The sequence below is a fragment of the Megalobrama amblycephala genome, linkage group LG17 (genome assembly GCF_018812025.1).
Source record: "Megalobrama amblycephala isolate DHTTF-2021 linkage group LG17, ASM1881202v1, whole genome shotgun sequence".
Classification (NCBI taxonomy): Eukaryota; Metazoa; Chordata; class Actinopteri; order Cypriniformes; family Xenocyprididae; genus Megalobrama; species Megalobrama amblycephala.
The window spans coordinates 36,880,799-36,899,564 of record NC_063060.1 but is presented as its reverse complement, the minus strand read 5'-3'; the positions used below and the strand labels follow the sequence as shown (position 1 = coordinate 36,899,564).

Below are 18,766 nucleotides of genomic sequence, written 5' to 3'. Positions count from 1 at the left end.
ATATTACAGTCAAACATAATAAAAATAACATTAGAGTTATTGGGACTGCTCTATATATGATATTTTCCAAAGCATGGGTCTTCTGCGCTCACATATGAGGTTTTGTTGTGTTTACCTTACGGTAAATCAATGAATTGTTTAGTTAATTCTTTGCACTCTGTGATCCCTGTCCCTGTGCTCTGTGGAATGCCCAGGTGTTTCAGCCGTTTCAGTTTGCTCCAAGGATCTGTCTTGCTGAGCACAGAGTGAAAGAGAGAAAGATCGTCCAGCTGGGCCCATCTGCCCTTTTACATAAGACCAAGACTCACTCATAAACACAAGGTCCCATGGGGACCTGAGTCAAATGAGTGGTTCACCTTTTAGACTTTTTATAGAAAAGAAGCAGATAAAAATGGAAAAAGAAGGAAAAAAAGGATAGAGCAAGGAAAGAAAAGAGAGAAGCAAAAAGGCAAAATGAAAACAGAAAAGAAAAAGATAAAAAGAAAAGAAAGAAATACAAAGAAAAGAAAGCTTCCATTAAAAAAAACTGCCTCACAAGAGCACTAAACATTATCTTGATCTCCTGAGATTGTATTTTTCTCCCAAATTTGCCTGTTCCACAATTTCCTGTTCTACAACCTCAAACAGTTAGAAGAGTATCTCTCCACAAAGCCTGAAGCCTGTGACTGACAGCAGCACAGCTCCCTCTGAGTAACTCATTGCAGGTATGTGACCCTGTCAATTTAAGAAGGAAAGTGAGAAGTGACCTGTGACTTCTCAACTTAACACCCAGAATGCCTGGAGACATCAATGCAGGATGTGGTGTGGCATAACATATGGTTCAAAAGATCCTTATTGGCTCAATAGGGTATGTGTTTTAGTGTTTATAACAAAGCTATATGTGTGCTTACACTCTGAATCTTCTTGAATAACAAATGTTGGCTCTCTTGTTTTAAATGAACGATCACCTGACAAAATCAAGAGTGCCTGTACTTTTACTGTATTCTTGTGATCATAACTGATTATGTCACCTGCTTCAATGAGCTGCATTCAAAAACTCAAAAAAAGTGTTGTGCCTTCTAAAGTGGGCTGTGAATTTCAGATTATGTAACATATCAATTGAAAGATATTAATAAATATTTGATTATATTAAGAATTCTTTAATGCATCCCCTAAGAGAAATAAAAATATTTCCAACAGAAATATATAAATATTTATATTACTCTAAGAGGAAATATTTAGATTGTATTCAAAAGATCAAAAAATCTCAGATTATATAACATTTCCAATCAAATGTCAGAGATTACGTGACATACCAGTTGAAAGACTAATAGTAAAATTTAGCTGTATTAAATGATTATTGGTGCATCCCTAAAATAAATATAAATATTTCTAAGTTATTTCTATATAAATATAGGGGGAAAATCTTTCTAGAGGAAGTATTTTTTTTTTTTTTTTTTTCATTTTGACCCCATCTACTGGTGGTGCATGTCAAAAAAACACACTTACCAGGGGACCTTTCACATGTCAGCTCACCTGATTTCTATGATTAATTCACTATGGAATAAAACTATCAACATATTATTGATATTAGTCATTGATATTAGTCATCTCCATGACTCATGAGTGAAAGAGTCATGGAGGTGTTTATAGATTGAACATTCTTTCTCATATAAACCTATACTCATACCTATTTGAGATCATTACGGTCCAAAAAGATCCAGCAGAAAAAAAAGTCTATGGAAGAGGGAGATATAAATACTGTGACAGATCAATGACTTCCAGCTCTGAAAAGTCAAAAAGTCAAAGGTGTGTCCAAACTTCGTAAAATAGCGCAGATTCCAAAACTCACCAAGCGAAACTTTACAAGGCTGCACAGGTCCAAACATAAAAAGAGATTAGAGACCTACTGCTGACTAATGCTGCAAAGCATTTCCCATCAGGCTGGTGAGTTTAGAGAAAGGCAGAGTAGAAAAAAAAAAAATGACTGAAGCAATTAAGAACATGAAAGACAAAAACAGAAGCAAGGTAGCCAAAGGAAATGTGCTCTCAGCACTTCTGAAATAGTTAAACACCTAAGTCTGCTGAGTTCACCATTCATCAGAGCTGACCTTTCCCCTTTCTAGGGCTCTCTATACTGACCTCAGTTCACATTTCAAACGCAACATCCTCAATCTTTCTCCGCTGATGAGGGCTTCATTCTCCCCAGGAACGGATGAGATATACAACGGACTGGTACAAAGACTTTCCAGTAAGACTTTCACCTCGAGTTTGTTTATCAAGGTCAGAGGTCAGACCACATGAGCTGTGACTGCTACCAAAAAGCCTCTTGCAGAGCTTCAGCGTTCATGCATTTAAAGTTCAATGTGTTTTTTTTTTTTTTTTTTATCTTAGGTTTTGTATCTTTTCCTATTCCGGTTTAAAAATGCTGGGTTAAAAACAACCCAAGTTGGGTTAAATATTATGGACAAATCAAACCTTGACTAAAAATTACTTATCAGACACATAAATTACTTAAAAATCAGACACATAATTATGGGTAGAAGGATTTGAGAAACAAACAAACAAAAAAAATTCAAGTTCATAACAAGAAAAGCTGTTGAAGAACAGAGAAGGATCCTAGCAAATTATTCATTTTGACAATTTAATTTCAAGATAGATGAGCGTTTCATATTTCACAGTCCTGGTTAACTTAACTCCTTTAGCTATGGCCCCCTAAAAAGTACTCAAAGAGTAAAGCAAGGGCAAGTTCATTCTCTTCAACTGGAATGAAATTAACCAGCGTGGACAGTCCTTAAAAAAGCCTTTATCCAATCTCTGTGAGGTGAAAGTAATTCTGCTAAAGATGCAGGGCTGCGGCTTCTCACCCTGTGAGCAGTGGGTCATATTCCTGCTCTGCCATTGGCTTAAAACCTGAAAACACTCTTCTCATGCTTGATCAATCATCTGCAATAGTGACTTGTCAGGCAAGGCACCCCAAAACCGAACAAGGGTCACAAAAGCGGTGAAGTGACGGTGGCCTAAATGTCAGGTCATTAAGAGTTCAAGTCATTCAATCAACACTCACGCTGTCACATACACGACCATATATGAGAATATGTTTATAAAGACTGACATTAAGCAACAAAAGCAATCCGGTTCAACTAGTGTTCTCACTGTAAGCATATATATATATATATATATATATATTATATATATATATATATATATATATATTTTGTTTAATACATATAGACACTACCATTCAAAAGTCGGCAAGAATCTTTTTTTTTTTTTTTTTTTTTAAAGAAAGCGTGGATGCATTACATTGATCAAAAGTGACAGTAAAAAGTAAAAAAAATGTATCAAAGTTTCCTTTAAAACATTAGGCAGCACAACTGTTTTTAACACTGATCATAAGAAATGTTTCTAGAGCACCAAATCGGCATCTTAGAATGATTTCTGAATGATCATGTGACACTGAAGACTGGAGTAATGATGCTGAGAAATCACAGTAATACATTAAACTAACATTAAAATATATTACAGTAGAAAACAGGTTAATTTTCTAAGTTTAAATTGCAACAAAATGTCAAAATATTACTGTATTTTTGTTTGGAGTTTTGGTGAGCATAAGACAGGATCACATTACATCTAAATAATGATTACATTTCCTTGTGACACAGACAGAAGTGTATTGTAGTGAATCATTAGTTGCTAATTAAGCTAAGTATGTTATCACACAAGAGAATTCACATTTTTGTGGTTCATGAGTTTCCATTTGAAGAAACCAAAAGTCTGTCTTCAACCCATAAAGCCATTTGTCAGCTGTTAAACACTAGGAAGGATCCATAACAGCTCTGGTAGCCATCTTGTGGAAGTCATTAGGTCTGCAGATTGCTCTTCTGGTCATATAACAGCCAAGAAATTGCCCATTATTCATGATCAAATGCACTTCAGTGATTCACCCCTTGTTCTTCCCACTTTAAATTAATAGTGGTTTTCTGAACAACTAAATGATGTCAGACCTTCCAGGGTCCGGATCAAAACATCATCAACCATCATGTAATGTTCAGGAGGACATATATCCATCTCCGTCAATCCTCAAGACATGTCAGTACACACAGATCAGAACATGTATAACAGCAATCCAAGAATAATGGAAGACACTCTAAGGCAAAATAGTGGGACACACCCACCTGGTTTTTATCTCATTTTATCAAAGCATCTACAGCAATTATTGAGGCTTCTAGTTTCTAATATTTCAAGTGACTTCTAGAATTGTTCTAAAGATCTTCTTGAGAAGTTAACTGAGGCCTCAATGTTACATTCACACTTAGCCTCACTTACTCACTTCCTTTGCTCTTACCTTTCTGCTGTCCATTGTACACCCCAGCTAGTAAGCGTTTACTCAAGCAGGAACTTAAAGCATTCAGGCAAGCATCAATGTGTAAGTGGGGTCAGAGGAAGAACTCTCCATGTCAGTTTGAGTAGACTGACACGGCTCCATGTGATCCTATTCTACCCTTAAGCTGTGGGTGGGGAGAGGGGATGAGCCTGGAGGTGTGGCTTTGTGAGAGTTTCATTGGGTCACAGAGGATATATTCAAATTGGCTGCTTCTACCTATACTAACTATAGTGCAACAGGCTGTCATATCTATTGACAAGATTGTATCATTTTCAGACAAGGGTATGCATGACAGTAAACCATTTATAATGTTACCAAAGATTTCTATTTCAAATAAACACCGTTCTTTTGAACTTTCTGTTGTTCAAAGTGTCTTGGGGGAAAAAAAAAAAAAAAAAAAAGTATCACAGTTTCCACAAAACATTACAGCACAACTGTTTTTAACTGTGATAAGTATTTTTTTATGAGCACCAAAGCAGCATATTAAAATGATTTCTGAAGGATCATGTGACATTGAAGACTGGCATAATGGCTGCTGAAAATTCAAATTTGCCATCACAGGAATAAATTATATATATAAAAAAAAAAAAAACAGGTCTAGCTGCAGACACATGCTTCACATAACCAGATCGTTCAATTATTGCTCAGTTTGAACAATGAGGGAGCGTAGCCTGTGGACGTGTGAGCCATTGCAAGCTGTTCACCTGTTCTTCACACACTTTTTATCTCAGAAATTTTGTTTCCAGATTCTGCACAACTATGCATGTTCAACCAGCGTGTCCTAATGAATTACATATAAAGACATAAACAGTTTCCACTGGCCTTTCTCTATCATTGTACTCAGGGCTGATTCTCATTATTGCTGAGCTATTTGCATTTGTAAACACAGAAACAAATGAATTTGTTATGAAGGGACTGAATTTGGGGAACGACCCATTTTAAATTACAATGTCCTCAAAAGGGCCAATTAGAGCACTTTTAAAGGCCCATTCAGGCATTCAGGGTTGCATAAGTCACCCCAGTTTTTGGCTGACTTCAAACATAGAGATTTAATGTCATGCAACTTCAGCTTCTAGACCGAAAAACATCTTCAGAGTCGATTAGCATCAGATTTTGACAAGCGAGAAGCACAGAAACCACAAGTTCAGGTTACTTTTAATCATCGTTTGCAGTGTTCGATGTACAACATTGTGTTCATTGTTTACAGTGCGTTCCTTATCTGCAAGTTAGACTGCAGACCTGGATAAACAACATTCAAATCCACTGTGTTCCTGACTGGCATGACAACAAAAGTTTATAATTTTTAAAATAAAATCATAGTATCTGATATGTAAACTCATGGAAATCATAATTTGTTTGGTTGAACAACCGTTTCAGGTGGATGAATTTCTGGTTATTCATCACTTATGTAATATTTGTGGATACTGTCTGAAGCGTGATGTGATGATTCATGCTTCTGTTTAAACTTTCTGACAGGTTTTTGTCAAAGACTATGAATGTATGCAAGATTAATTATGTTTTGCTGATTTAAGGCGAGACACCCCAGGTGAATAGGGTAAAAAAATTAACTTATAGATATCACCATACTACCCCAGCTGATTGATTACATTAAAAATTGCAAAAATTTTTTGTATTACAAGTTTTCTAAAATGTTATTTTTAAATATGCAAATGAGCTGTTATCTAATTAAATATGCGCTAATTTGCATACATTTCTAGAACAAAAATCTGAATATTGGATGAAGTCAAGTTCAAAATTCTTGTTTAATTTTTTGGACATATTAAATTCAAAGGCTTTTACAGAGGACATTTTGGATATCTCTTTTTATCACTCCATAAATCAGAAAATACTATAATCAGAAAATACTAATAGCCAGAAAAAAAAATATTTTCACCATTTTTTTAGGAATAAAATGTTGTATAAAATCAGGAAAATTATATATCAACAAATCCCTCTGTAAAAACCTTCAGAATATAGATAGGAATAAAACTGTAAAGTTTGGTGTATATAAGTTCTGCTGAAGTGGAGATTTCTGACTCAGAGCAGAAGAAAAAACTCATTTTGAGAAAACGGCCTTTAAAGATATTTACTGAATTGAAATCTATAGACGCAAATAGATAAAGTGCTATAAAATATACACTTAAAAGTCTATTTTGAATGTTTTCTTTCCACCAGTCTGAAAAAAACACTTTATGAAAAGCCAAAAAGTGCAAAAATCTCAAAATTGACAGGTGCCTGAAAAAACTGTGTTTTTGCCTGTAGTTCTCCCCTTAAGTCAACCATCTTAAGCACACAACCTGCTCAGGTCGATGTAAACAAGGAGGTTACACAACGTCTCTTCTTGGTATCCTTGTGCAGACATTATGCAAAGTTACCAAGTTTAAAGATACATACAGCTCAAAACTTTTAAATGTTTTTGAAAGAAATCTCTTATGGCATCAAGGCTGCATTTATTTGATCAAAAATACAGTAGAAACAGCAATATTGTGAAATATTACTAAAATGTAAAATAAATATTTCTATTTAAATCTATTTCAAAAATGTATTTATTCCTCTGCTGGCAAAGCTGAATTTTCAGCATCATTCCTCCAGTCTTCAGTGTCACATGATCCTTCAGAAATCATTCTTATATGCTGATTTGGTGTACAAAAATTATTTTTTTTATTATCAGTGTTGAAAACAGACGTGTTGCTTCATATTTTTGTGGAAAGTTTATACAAACATTTTAGATTAATCACACACTTTTGATGTTAACATGCATGGATAATATTAACATGTAAAAAGCCTTCGGGTTGTACAAATCGTGTCTGCAATTTAACTTATATTTGGTGGCTCAATTTCATTTTAATAGAAAATGCCTTGATGTAACCATTTTTTCCTTTACTTTATAAAATACTACAATTATTTGCTGTGGAAATTAACATTATACAAGAAAAGCTGTTGATTGAACTTAATAATTATTGAACCGGTTACCTGAAATATTCCTTTCATTTATTTCATTTATACCTAAACAGTAACATTTTATTTCAAAATCCTCTTTATAAACGTAGGCAACCTAAATGTTTTTTAAGAGTATGCTATATTGTTTAAAATATGAGCAAAAACCAGAGTATCAAATCAAGACCTACCTATAAAACTGAATAGTCAAGACTATCACAAAAACATGGCAAGTGATGTTTTGGGGGGTAAATGACAAATGTGGAAAGAGATCTGAGGCTGTTCTTCTGGCCTGACTGGTGTGACAGCTCTGAATCGCTGACTTTTTCATCTCCCTTGCGTCCAGAGGGCTCAGTTTGTCATGGTATGTGCAAGGCCTGGAATTTGCTGAAGCTCTGACTGAGTGACTGCCTTACTGTGAAACCAGCTCTCTTCCTCAGAAACCCTCAGGCAAATCTTCCCAAATGCATGTGAGACACTAAACTTTCCCCAGTCAGTGAGAGTCAGCAGAGACCAAATCTTCCCATTCAACATTTAGCCTGTCAAACAGGCAGTGCTTTAAATGACATATTGTGCAAAAAGTTGTATTTGCAGAGAGATTCTTTGCCCTTTGGTCAGGAAATAAGTATAGGCTCACTGCTGTGACAGCTGCAGAGGTGGCAGTGGGGTCAGCCAAAACACGCTTGTTCAAAAGACAAGTGTTTACACAGAATGACTCTTAGTAATAGACCACAAAAATAAGAGCAATTCTTTGCTCTAGAGTACACTTCAATGCTAATGCTGCAAGTGAACGTAGAAATACAATTATTATTGTAATTCTGAAAAACATTTGATTGAGAAATACAGTCTAGAGACACCATCTAAAATGGTTTAAAGCAAAAGTAGCTCCAGTCAGTTTAATCACCATTCTATATTAATGCACTGCTTTCACTGAAGCACACGCACGCACACACTCGCACACAGAAACATTCAGGATCACAGAAACTTACCGCTGCCCCACAACTTTTATTAATAACATAGCTCTCTACTGAATCACTACATTATATTTCTCAGCATCCAACGGGTAACATCCCTGTTTTTGATGTAATTAAACTAAAGCTTCATTGTTAGTAGAGAGATGCTGCACAGACACAGGTAATTCACACACACATATCTCTCTCCCACCTTCTCTCTCAATAATTAATTCAAATAAATGCTATAATTAATTAATTAATTCAAATAAATGTAATTTTATCATATACTATACTCTCTGTGTCTAAATCAAAGCGAGCTTAAATATCTTTCCCCACCATTGATGGAATTTTCCGGCAATCTATGTTTTCACTGTTATACGGTAGGGGGCGCTATAGAGTGGTGCAGGTATGACGTCAGAAGACTAATTTGTCACTGGTTCCTTCGGATTTTCCTATGGGGTTTTATAATGGCGTTTTTCAATTTATGTGTAAAATAAATCCTGTGTTAAACATAACTTGGTGATATTTTGACGTTTTGTTCTACAAAGTAAATTACACACACCCATAGCAAAAATGCAATTTTTGAGCAGTTATGTTCATTTTTGAAAACATATGTTTTTAATCAGTAACTAGATACGTCAGTTTGGGGTGTGAGAGTGTGCAGTGTACGTTGTAGAAAAAATGTCAAATTATCATCAAGTTATGTTTACCACAGGCTTTATTTTACTTCTAAATTGAAAAACCCCATTATAAAACCCCATTGAAAAATCAGCGGCGAATTAGACTTCCGGGTTTTGACGTCATTCCTGCACCACTCCATTGTGCATTTTTTAAAATAGTACAGAATCTCTCTCAAAAACAAGCGAAGAAGCAGCAGAAACAAGCAATAGAAGCATATAGCGATAGATTGCATTGCAAGCTGGTGGGGACAGAGTTAACATCAATAACAGGCAAATGACCATGGTAATAATCCACGGCTCGCTGTGCGTTAAACAATTAACTCCACGCCGTGCTTTAAAATTGTTTAATGCACAGCTAGCCATGGATTATCCTTTACTTTTAAATAATGTGCATGATTTTTTCCTAAACCAATTAAGCATAAACTTCAGCCTACAGCTGATTTCATTGGTCAACTCCATGCCACAGTTAAGAAAAGTTCAGACTTCATGGATTCAATTCAGAGTTTAGAAAAATCATGAATCCGATGCCATCTATCAGGGTTAGTATTTGTTTTAGCTTTGGAAATCAGCAATGTGATATAATGTAAATAATGTAAAGAAACAATGTAGCTGAATGTCTGATAAACATGGCTAATACATGCATAAAGAGAGCAATATGTGACCCGTGCTGGCAAAATGAGTTAGAATGCGAATTTCCAGCTACAGGCAAAACAAGTGAAAAATGTCAATTTTGGTCAAAATTGAAGTTTTCACAAAAATGAGTCCATTAAGCCCTCGTCTAGCAATCCCAATACTCCAAATAGCAATTAAACATCTAAAAGTATCTTTATTTGTATTTTCTGAGAGGAGTAGCTTTCCTTTGACCATGAAAAATACTGTATTTCTCTGTTTGCTTCTGAACGACTGGCGCATTCATCAGCACAAGTTTGGTATCATTGTAAAGCACAACATTCCAACTTTGTGAATATTCATAGCAAATTCTCAATGACATGAGTTGGAACCACTGAAATGTGATTTTCAAACTCATGCTGATGTAAACAAAACGATCTTACTCGCGCTGACTGACAGATCCGAAGTGCACGCACAAAGACGCCTCAGACAGAGCGCGATCCTGATATACACATATACACAGAAATACAGTATTTCAAAAAATATGTCTTGGCGAGTGTTCACGCAAACATTATCCGTTATGCCTTAAGTCCTAAGCCATATTGCGCGATTATGCCCATTTCACAGTGCAGTTTCTCGGACGACACAGAGGATGCGTTAAAGCAGACACAAGGCCGTATACTGCCCTAACAGCCAAGTTTTGAGCAAACACATCTTTATTAATTTAAGTGCATCCACACTCTCGTTTATCTTCATAGCAAAATAGCCGTGACGCACAAAGGAAATAGGTTATAGTATACATAAACCGAAAATTGTAACACGTGAGCATGCAAAAGTTCTCGTTTTTTTTCTTTTTGCAAAGGCTCCGTACGTACTTACACATTACATGTACTTACTATAGTAATTAAAACAGTAAATGATGCAATTACAAGTAACTAACCCTAAAAATAAAGTGTAATCAAAATTTATAGTGTTATGGCTATAAAAGAAGAATGGGAAAAGAGTTGAAAATGAAGGAAACAAATGGCTTTGTGTGGTAAAGAATGTCAGAGAGGACAGGGCAAAAGATTAGTGAGATTAGTTTAAAAGTGAGATTTGGCCAGAGGAAATTACCCATGACTGAGTGAGGGTCACTAATGCTGGCAGCTATGACAGCTGTTTAGACAGACAGACAACCTTCACCTAGCCATGAAGTTCTGACGGAAGGTCACATGGGCAAAATGACTCTTCAAAACACAAGGGGAAAATTAATCATGCTATCGGTTTTGAAAAGAGTTGAAAAACAAAAACAGAAAAAAGTGTAAAGAGAATAATTTCTAAGGTATTTAAAATCATCACATGAAGGGTAGAGAGAAATGAAGCATGATGGACATAAACAGAGGGAGAAGGAGAGCAGCTGGAAGCCCAGGAGCGCAGTGAGTGTGAGACAGGAGAGACCACTGCCTCCGAGCAGACATATGCTTCTTCCGAACTGCTCTTTTCCCCTCTCTCTTCTTTCTCTCTTCTCCATCCAGTGGTGTTTTAAAAGGAGACAAAGTCCTCATATATATATCAAATGTAAATGTATGTCCCTATTACACTTAAATATTTAATTACCTTTAATTTCCCCAAGCTGATTGCTCACTAATCTCACACTCATCATGTTTTCAGGCCATTTCAAGTTTGATTTTGACGTGACATAAAGCAGTGATATCTAAGAGGCTGAGTTGTTTACTTACTTTTTAATCAGTCTTCCCATTAACACCAACATTGTCTTCATTTAGGCTGATCTGAGAATGCGCACGGAATCAAGAGGCGGGATTTATTGCACAAACCAATCATATCCAATCATAGCCTGATGAAGGCATTGCCCCCTCTCACATGACTTCCCCTGTTTACTCTCAATTACCCCACATCAAACTCAAGATTTGGGGTGTCTGTTAAAAGTTAATGGGCTCAGGGGAGGCAAGAAAGTGACTGCAATATTTGTGGTCCGATGTTCTTCCACTAAAGCACAACATGCTCTTTCAATCATTTTCAAATAACACTGGACAACTTGATCATCAGGTTGTTGACAAACGTGTGCAGCTCATGCAGCTCGAGTGCAATGGGAAATTTTTCAAGTAAACTTAACATACACTGCTATGCTGATAATGTTTGTGATAAAAATATTTGTATTCATTTAGAAAAATGCAAAATGTAAACATCACTACGGTCTCAGATTTTGGACCCCACTGTACCTCCCTCAATCCATATGCACACACACGTAACATCAAAACACACGCACATGTTCAGTTTCGGTCTCAATCTCAGTCAGTATAAATAAATCAATGTTGGTGATAAATGATCCTTGCAGTTTGCCGACAATGTGATAGGTCAAATACATTATGTAATAAACATTATTGACAGTGCATGCTCACACAAGTCGTGCCACAGTTTTACAGCTACACTGTTAAAGAGACTCTTCGCTAAACTCACTCGCTTTCGCCAGCATTATAGAGTCTTTATTTGGTGCTCTTTGGGACATTATGTGCAACCAATCACTATACACAGCATCTCTTTAACACTAAGATAAATTATCAAGTGTCGCAATCAAAATGAAATGATTATCATAGATCATTGTGAAGACATTTTGACCCAGTAATGAAATTACTGACTCATATTATCTCAATTATTATTCAAGCATGCTCTACTCTAACAGATAGCACTACAGGATCCAGCAGAATTAGCCACATCACAGAGTTAATATATGAGCTCCATAAAGCCAAAGCTGTCAAACAATACAGAGCTGAATCTACAGCATAGCACTAATCAGAGGAATTGGCATAGCTGTGATTGGAGAACGCTGCCCATTTTGAGTGACCAAGTCCTTTGCAATAGTGCTAATGAAAATGACTAGCAATGAATGTCATTATCAATTAATCAAGTCTTAGTGTTGTTTACAGAGAAAAAAAAAAGTGAAAAACTAATTTCTGGTCATACAGTTAGCTATATTTGTGTAACAAACATTTCTGTTTAGTTGTTCCAAATTTAGCGGTAAACGAAACATGATTGAAACATAATATATTTATTTAGTAACAACAAGTGCTCAGTTTGGCTATGTCGATTCATTCAAATTGTGAAAAGTCTAAAAGTACATTTTAGATAGACTTAACTGTTTGTGCAATGGGCAAAAGAAAAAGAACTGACAATTAGCCCCAGTGCAAACACTTTGCAAAGGATGCGATTTCAAGTTATGCACATTTTGATGATGTTTCCTCACCGTATGCACAAGTGACTGAGTACACATGGGGGGTTTGGAGGCTGGAGGCTCTGGCAGATGCACCTGCTCCTCTGTGTGTATGTGTGTGATAAATCTGAGAGCTCTACAGCTGGACACCTGAGTCTGTGGCGCCTCTCAGGGTTCTGGCACTGCTAGAAATCATCGAATAAATCAGTATACCTCATCAAACCCCTAGTTGCAGTGTGTGCATAAAAGTCTTTACAGGGGTCAAATGCTATGAGGAATCAAATTGCTCAAGTGAGATGCGTTACAGATTAGGTGGACTTACTAAGTGTCCAAACTCTTTATCTGATTGTTTTCTTCTTCCTACTGTAACTTTAAACCTTCTATATGAAAATTAACATTGTCTATAACAAATGGGTCCAGCTGTTAAATAATTATTTGGCACTGATATGAAAATGTGCTCATGGTTATGACAGCACAGCCATGAAGATTTCTGAACGATCTGTGCGGTTTCAAAGGTCTCATCCCCAAATAGGACTGACTAAAGGCAAGACCAAAATTGGACATTGTGTCCGACTGGCCAGATCATAACGGCACTATAAATGCTTCTCGGTACTAATTAAATAATGAATGAGAATTTGCTCATTAAAAACTATTCACAAACTTCATGACAATGCAATTTGAGCCTGCACATTTCCCCGACTTGAGATATATGATAGAAACAGTTTTAATTAAGCCCACAAGAATGCCATATCAAGATGAAACAAGATGACGAAGATAACTGGATTTTGCGTCATTCCAAAAACTCAAAACCCACCAAATAATGACGTCTACTAATTTAAAAAAATAATCTTTGTCACCTACAGCAAGTAACCTAATTTTTCCTCATCGGTTTTTATTTAGTCACCAGACTGTCACATTATTCTAATTCGCACACTCCTACAGAACGGCGGAACGGAAACAGATGCAAAGGAAAGGATGCAACCAAAACCGGCGCTGCATTATAAATCCCTCAGGCACAAAGGGCCTTATCGGATATCTATACGTTTTATTTCCAACAAATCTTCCCTATGATTGTTTAAGTGACAAGTGCCTTGGTGACTAAAAAAAAGGAGGTGAAGGAAGACAGAAAAAGGAGGAGAAATATGGGCCAACCCTCCATTCAGCCTGGACACTTTCCTCCTTCCTTCTGTCTCTCAAACACTGCTCTCCTGCCCACTTCCTTGGAAACTTTATCACATAGCCTTCCACCAGCGTCGCCAGAACTTCCCACTGCAATTTGTTATAAAAACTTTTCAGTTGGCCCACACGTGGTCTGGTTTTTAAAGAGCTGCAGCCCCTTTCTCACGTGGTCTGTGGGCTATTGAGTCGTCACAGGCCCCCTGAATGATGGCCGAAAAATAAGGCACTGCAGACAATGCTTGGTCTTGATTAATTCAGTTCTTTCAGGACCCTGCACCGTCGTCCGGGCAGCTTCGTACAATTGCCGCTTTGATGCGTCGGGTAACGTGCTCGCTCGCACTCGCTCGACAGACGCGACGTTTTCAAATTTCCCTCTCGGCAGAGCTCGACATCTATAGAAAAGGAAAATGCTGCCCGTTTCAAAACGGCACAAATATGACAAAAACACAACTGACCTGATCAGCCATACAAGCTGCGCTGCTGTTGGACTCCGACATGATTGGATAGTGCCCGGTAGTTCTCTCGTCTCAACTCTCGAGTTCTTCATTCACACCTCTCCGTTTGCTTCCGCAGAGAGAGGGGAGGAAAAAAGAACAGCCTCCTTTTGGCCAGGCTTGATTAATGCCTGAATTATTTTCACCTCATTTCATCTGATGGAGTTCTGCTTCCTCTCCGCCTCTTTCAATCATTCGGCATGGAAGGTCCCCCTCCACCGCTGCCACTTTCTCGCTCGCTCACTCCCTCTCCCTCCCTTTCTGTTTCTCTCTCTCTCTCTCTCTCTCCCTCATCTTTACCTCGTCCGCTGTACTGCGAGTTAAAAAGTGCCCCCTCCTTTTCTGTATCCCCCGTTCTACAAAACAGACAGAGGAGATCCACAGCCTTTGCCTCTACCTCCACAATGAATGGAGTCGTTGTCATTCCAACACTTTGGCTGCATACTGAGTGCTAGGAGCTGCTAGCTTAGCTGCCTGGAGTCACAGGCGCTGCCAAGCTTTTCAGCGGCCGGCCCGCACGATGAAAGACAAAAGTAAGGAGAGGTCCGCTTCCATGGGGTGCGCTACTCTCGCTGTCTCTGCATTTCTTCCACTTGTTCTCGAGGCAGCTGCACCCAGACCACCAACGCTCCCATTCAGCGACACTTGACTCTCAAATCCTCATCCCTTGACATTGCCAATTCTCCTGTAAGGTCCTGCAAGAGGCCAGAGGAGGGATATACCCCTACGTTTGTCTATCGGTCAGGCCGCGGCCTCGTAATTGATCCGTTCGCTGCATGTTACAAGATTTTCTCAGCTATAAACGGGCAAAAATCTACAGAGGACATTATGTGGCAGACTGTGAAAAGCTGCATTACAAAAAGTATCGTACAGACAAAAGAAAGCTCTCAGTGGCAGCTCTTGGCGATGGACCCAACTGAGCATCCTGTTATTGGAGTTAAAAGTTGACAGACTTCTGGCATTTTGCCTAATGAGCATTTGAAAGAGGTGTATAATGGTGGGGATGCAGTCGATGAGCAGACTTCAAGAGGACGGCACAGACATCTCTATCTGCTTCACAATGTGGAATGGAACACGCGTGATAACTGCATACAGTACCAATGATTTAAGAGTTAAGAGTCAAAAATGTGTTTATTTTCCCAAATGTTCAGCCCATAGTCTAGCTATCAAAGTATTAAGTGGGGACTTTTAAGCAATGGAATTGAGGTGATTTCTGTGGATAAATTAAGTCAGTTCTCCCCATCAGAGTAACATCTTTATAGAGCTGCACGATTAATTGTTAAAAGATTGTGATATCGATTCAAACCCCCACAATCTCATTCCTAAATGACAACGATTCGGCTGCGTCTAGTAAACCTTTGACAAAATCACACTGGAACATTCAAATCTGCGTAATATATAAAGAGGTATATCATGATTCTCTCATGATTCTGAACAAACATCTAAACAAAATAACGTGTAATTTACCAGAGCTTCTGACAAAATGTTAGTTGCTGCAGTCTATTTAAAATTTGAATGAATTATGAATGAATGATTCAATGACTCACTCATAAATATTTCACTTGTTTCATCACTGGATGAATCAGCGTTCCTGAATGAATCTCTTGAATGAATGATTCAATGACAAATACATATTTTAACAGTCACTTGTCGCCACCTACTGGTGTAATGATGTAATCGATACAATCGTTATTTGAAGCGCCAAGTTACTTTCAAAAGGTGATTTGCTCTATTTTGATCGGTTTCGTAGACATCAGTGTTTATATCCAAACTATAAACTTTTATTCCAGCACTTCTGTGATAATTTGGATATTTGTAACACAGAAATAATGATACTGTGGGGTTGAAAAGACTGTGCAGTTTTACTATATTTTAAATAGTATATTTTATTTCATCATTTAAAAATCTAAATTATTTTTGTTTGAAAAATATGTTTGTGCTGTATTTCTTTAAAATAAATGCCACTTGGTTTGATTTTTTTTTTTTTTTTACATAATTGTAAATGGCATTCAGAATTTAGTAAGTGTGGTATAAGAGTCCAATTTTTGTATAAAGATCATGTAAATACAGTCCAAAAGCAAGCTTTTTTTCTAATGTCTTCCAGCCATGCCAAAAATTAATAAAATAACAGATAGAATAAAAATACATGAAAATAGTTTACATACAAAATTATAACCTTGATAATAAACAAACAAACAAACAAAAAATATATATATGTAAGAATAAATCCAAAAATCCCGAGTTTATTATGCCTGTGAGTTATTGATGGTGGTCTTCCAGCTGAGCTTAAACTACATCTGCTCTGCCTGTTTTGACTCTTTGGGCACAGATAGCATCACATATAGAGATGAGCATCTCTTTATGCTTAACTAGACAAAGTTCTTACACAACATAATTATACTGTAAAAATGTCAGAGCCATGACCTAGCGGTTAGCATACATGCTTTAGGGTGAGGATGGTCTTGTGAGGCTTACGATTTATCTTGTCACATCACAAACCTATTTCCACCTTTTCTCCCCAGTATTTTTTCTGTTCCCCATCTTCTTTCTCGATACAAACTGGCAAAACAATCTGGTTTCATAAACACATCTATAATAATGATCTGAAGTCAAATTACAGTATCCTATTTCAGAATTCAACAGCTAATTTGAGAGTGTCCTCTCTATCAATGTGTGACATTTTTTCAAACATGAGTTTCAGCAACTACAAGCAGCTGGCTGAGACTTTATGTATTTGTGACACCTACCCTTTCACACAAACACACACGCACATAGCTCCGGGCAGCTCCTTGTGTCTGTGCCACGAGCCCGGCTGTAAGGGAATCTGACACAGGCGGTCATTAGAGACTCCTCAGGGGCCCCAGCCAACCCCTATTAGTCAAGCGGCAGCACGGAACCTCGCCTCCCATCACAAAAACACTCGCTTCTAATGAGGATATGTACACTCCGGTATTTGCGCTGCCCCATATCAATAGCATAATAGCGAGTGATGAGAACAAGAGAAGGGCTGTGACTGAAATGAAATAAACACATCAAAACAAAACTCATTAGACGGATCCTAAACAAGTGTGCACGCTTGGGAGAGGGGTAATAAGATCTCCTAATTAGACATTTAGCGCTCATTAAGGAATTTAAATTTCATAATAAAAACAAACCTAACCTTATCACAAACCAAATCATAACCATTTTCAATAGCATTTTTTTTCTTTTTAAGTCATTTATTTATCTAAAATCTATACTTGTGATTTTCTAATCTATACTTAGATGATAAAATTGTTCCCAGAAGTTGGCTAAATATAAATTCCCCACATTCGTACACACACACACACACACACACACACACACACACACACACACACACACACACACACACATACATACATACACATATATATATAGTACAGTCCAAAAGTTTGGAATCCACTAAGATTTTTAATGTTTTTAAAAGAAGTTTCGTCTGCTCACCAAGACTACATTTATTTAATTAAAAATACAGTAAAAAACAGTAATATTGTGAAATATTATTACAATTTAAAATAACTGTGTACTATTTAAATATATTTGACAAAGTAATTTATTCCTGTGATGCAAAGCTGAATTTTCAGCATCGTTACTCCAGTCTTCAGTGTCACATGATCCTTCAGAAATCATTCTAATATGCTGATTTGCTGCTCAATAAACATTTATGATTATTTTCAATGTTGAAAACAGTTGTGTACTTTTTTTTTTTTCAGGATTCCTTGATGAATAGAAAGTTCAAAAGAACAGCATTTATCTGAAATACAAAGCTTCTGTAGCATTATACACTACCGTTCAAAAGTTTGGGGTCAGTAAGAATTTTTATTTTTATTTTTTTGAAAAGAAATTAAAGAAATTAATACTTTTATTCAGCAAGGATGCATTAAATCAATCAAAAGTGGCAGTAAAGACATTTATAAAGTTACAAAAGATTAGATTTCAGATAAACACTGTTCTTTTGAACTTTCTATTCATCAAATAATCCTGAAAAAAAATACTGTACACAATATTTTGTACAATTGTACACATTAAATGTTTCTTGAGCAGCAGATCAGCATATTAGAATGATTTCTGAAGGATCATGTGACACTGAAGACTGGAGTAATGATGCTGAAAATTCAGCTTTGCATCACAGGAATAAATTACTTTGTGAAATATATTCAAATAGAAAACAGTTATTTTAAATTGTAATAATATTTCACAATATTACTGTTTTTTACTGTATTTTTAATTAAATAAATGTAGCCTTGGTGAGCAGACGAAACTTCTTTTAAAAACATTAAAAATCTTAGTGGTTCCAAATTTTGGACTGTACTGTATAT

The 18,766-nt window shown here is 36.7% G+C and overlaps 1 protein-coding gene across 6 annotated transcripts in view; it reads right to left on the bottom strand.

The window, feature by feature from the left end:
* The window catches only part of slc6a9 (solute carrier family 6 member 9), a 67,922-nt gene that overhangs the window by 22,456 nt on the left and 26,700 nt on the right, over positions 1-18,766 (bottom strand). Inside the window, exon 1 of one of the 6 annotated variants that reach the window (XM_048164909.1) lies at positions 14,388-15,997. The exons of 4 other annotated variants lie outside the window; for them this stretch is intronic. In XM_048164909.1, coding sequence (XP_048020866.1) covers positions 14,388-14,429 — 42 coding nt within the window. In that variant the 5' untranslated portion in view covers positions 14,430-15,997. Of the gene's footprint in view, positions 1-4,327; positions 4,710-14,387; positions 15,998-18,766 lie in introns of those variants that run through there. One more of the 6 variants, XM_048164914.1, reaches the window with a different exon arrangement.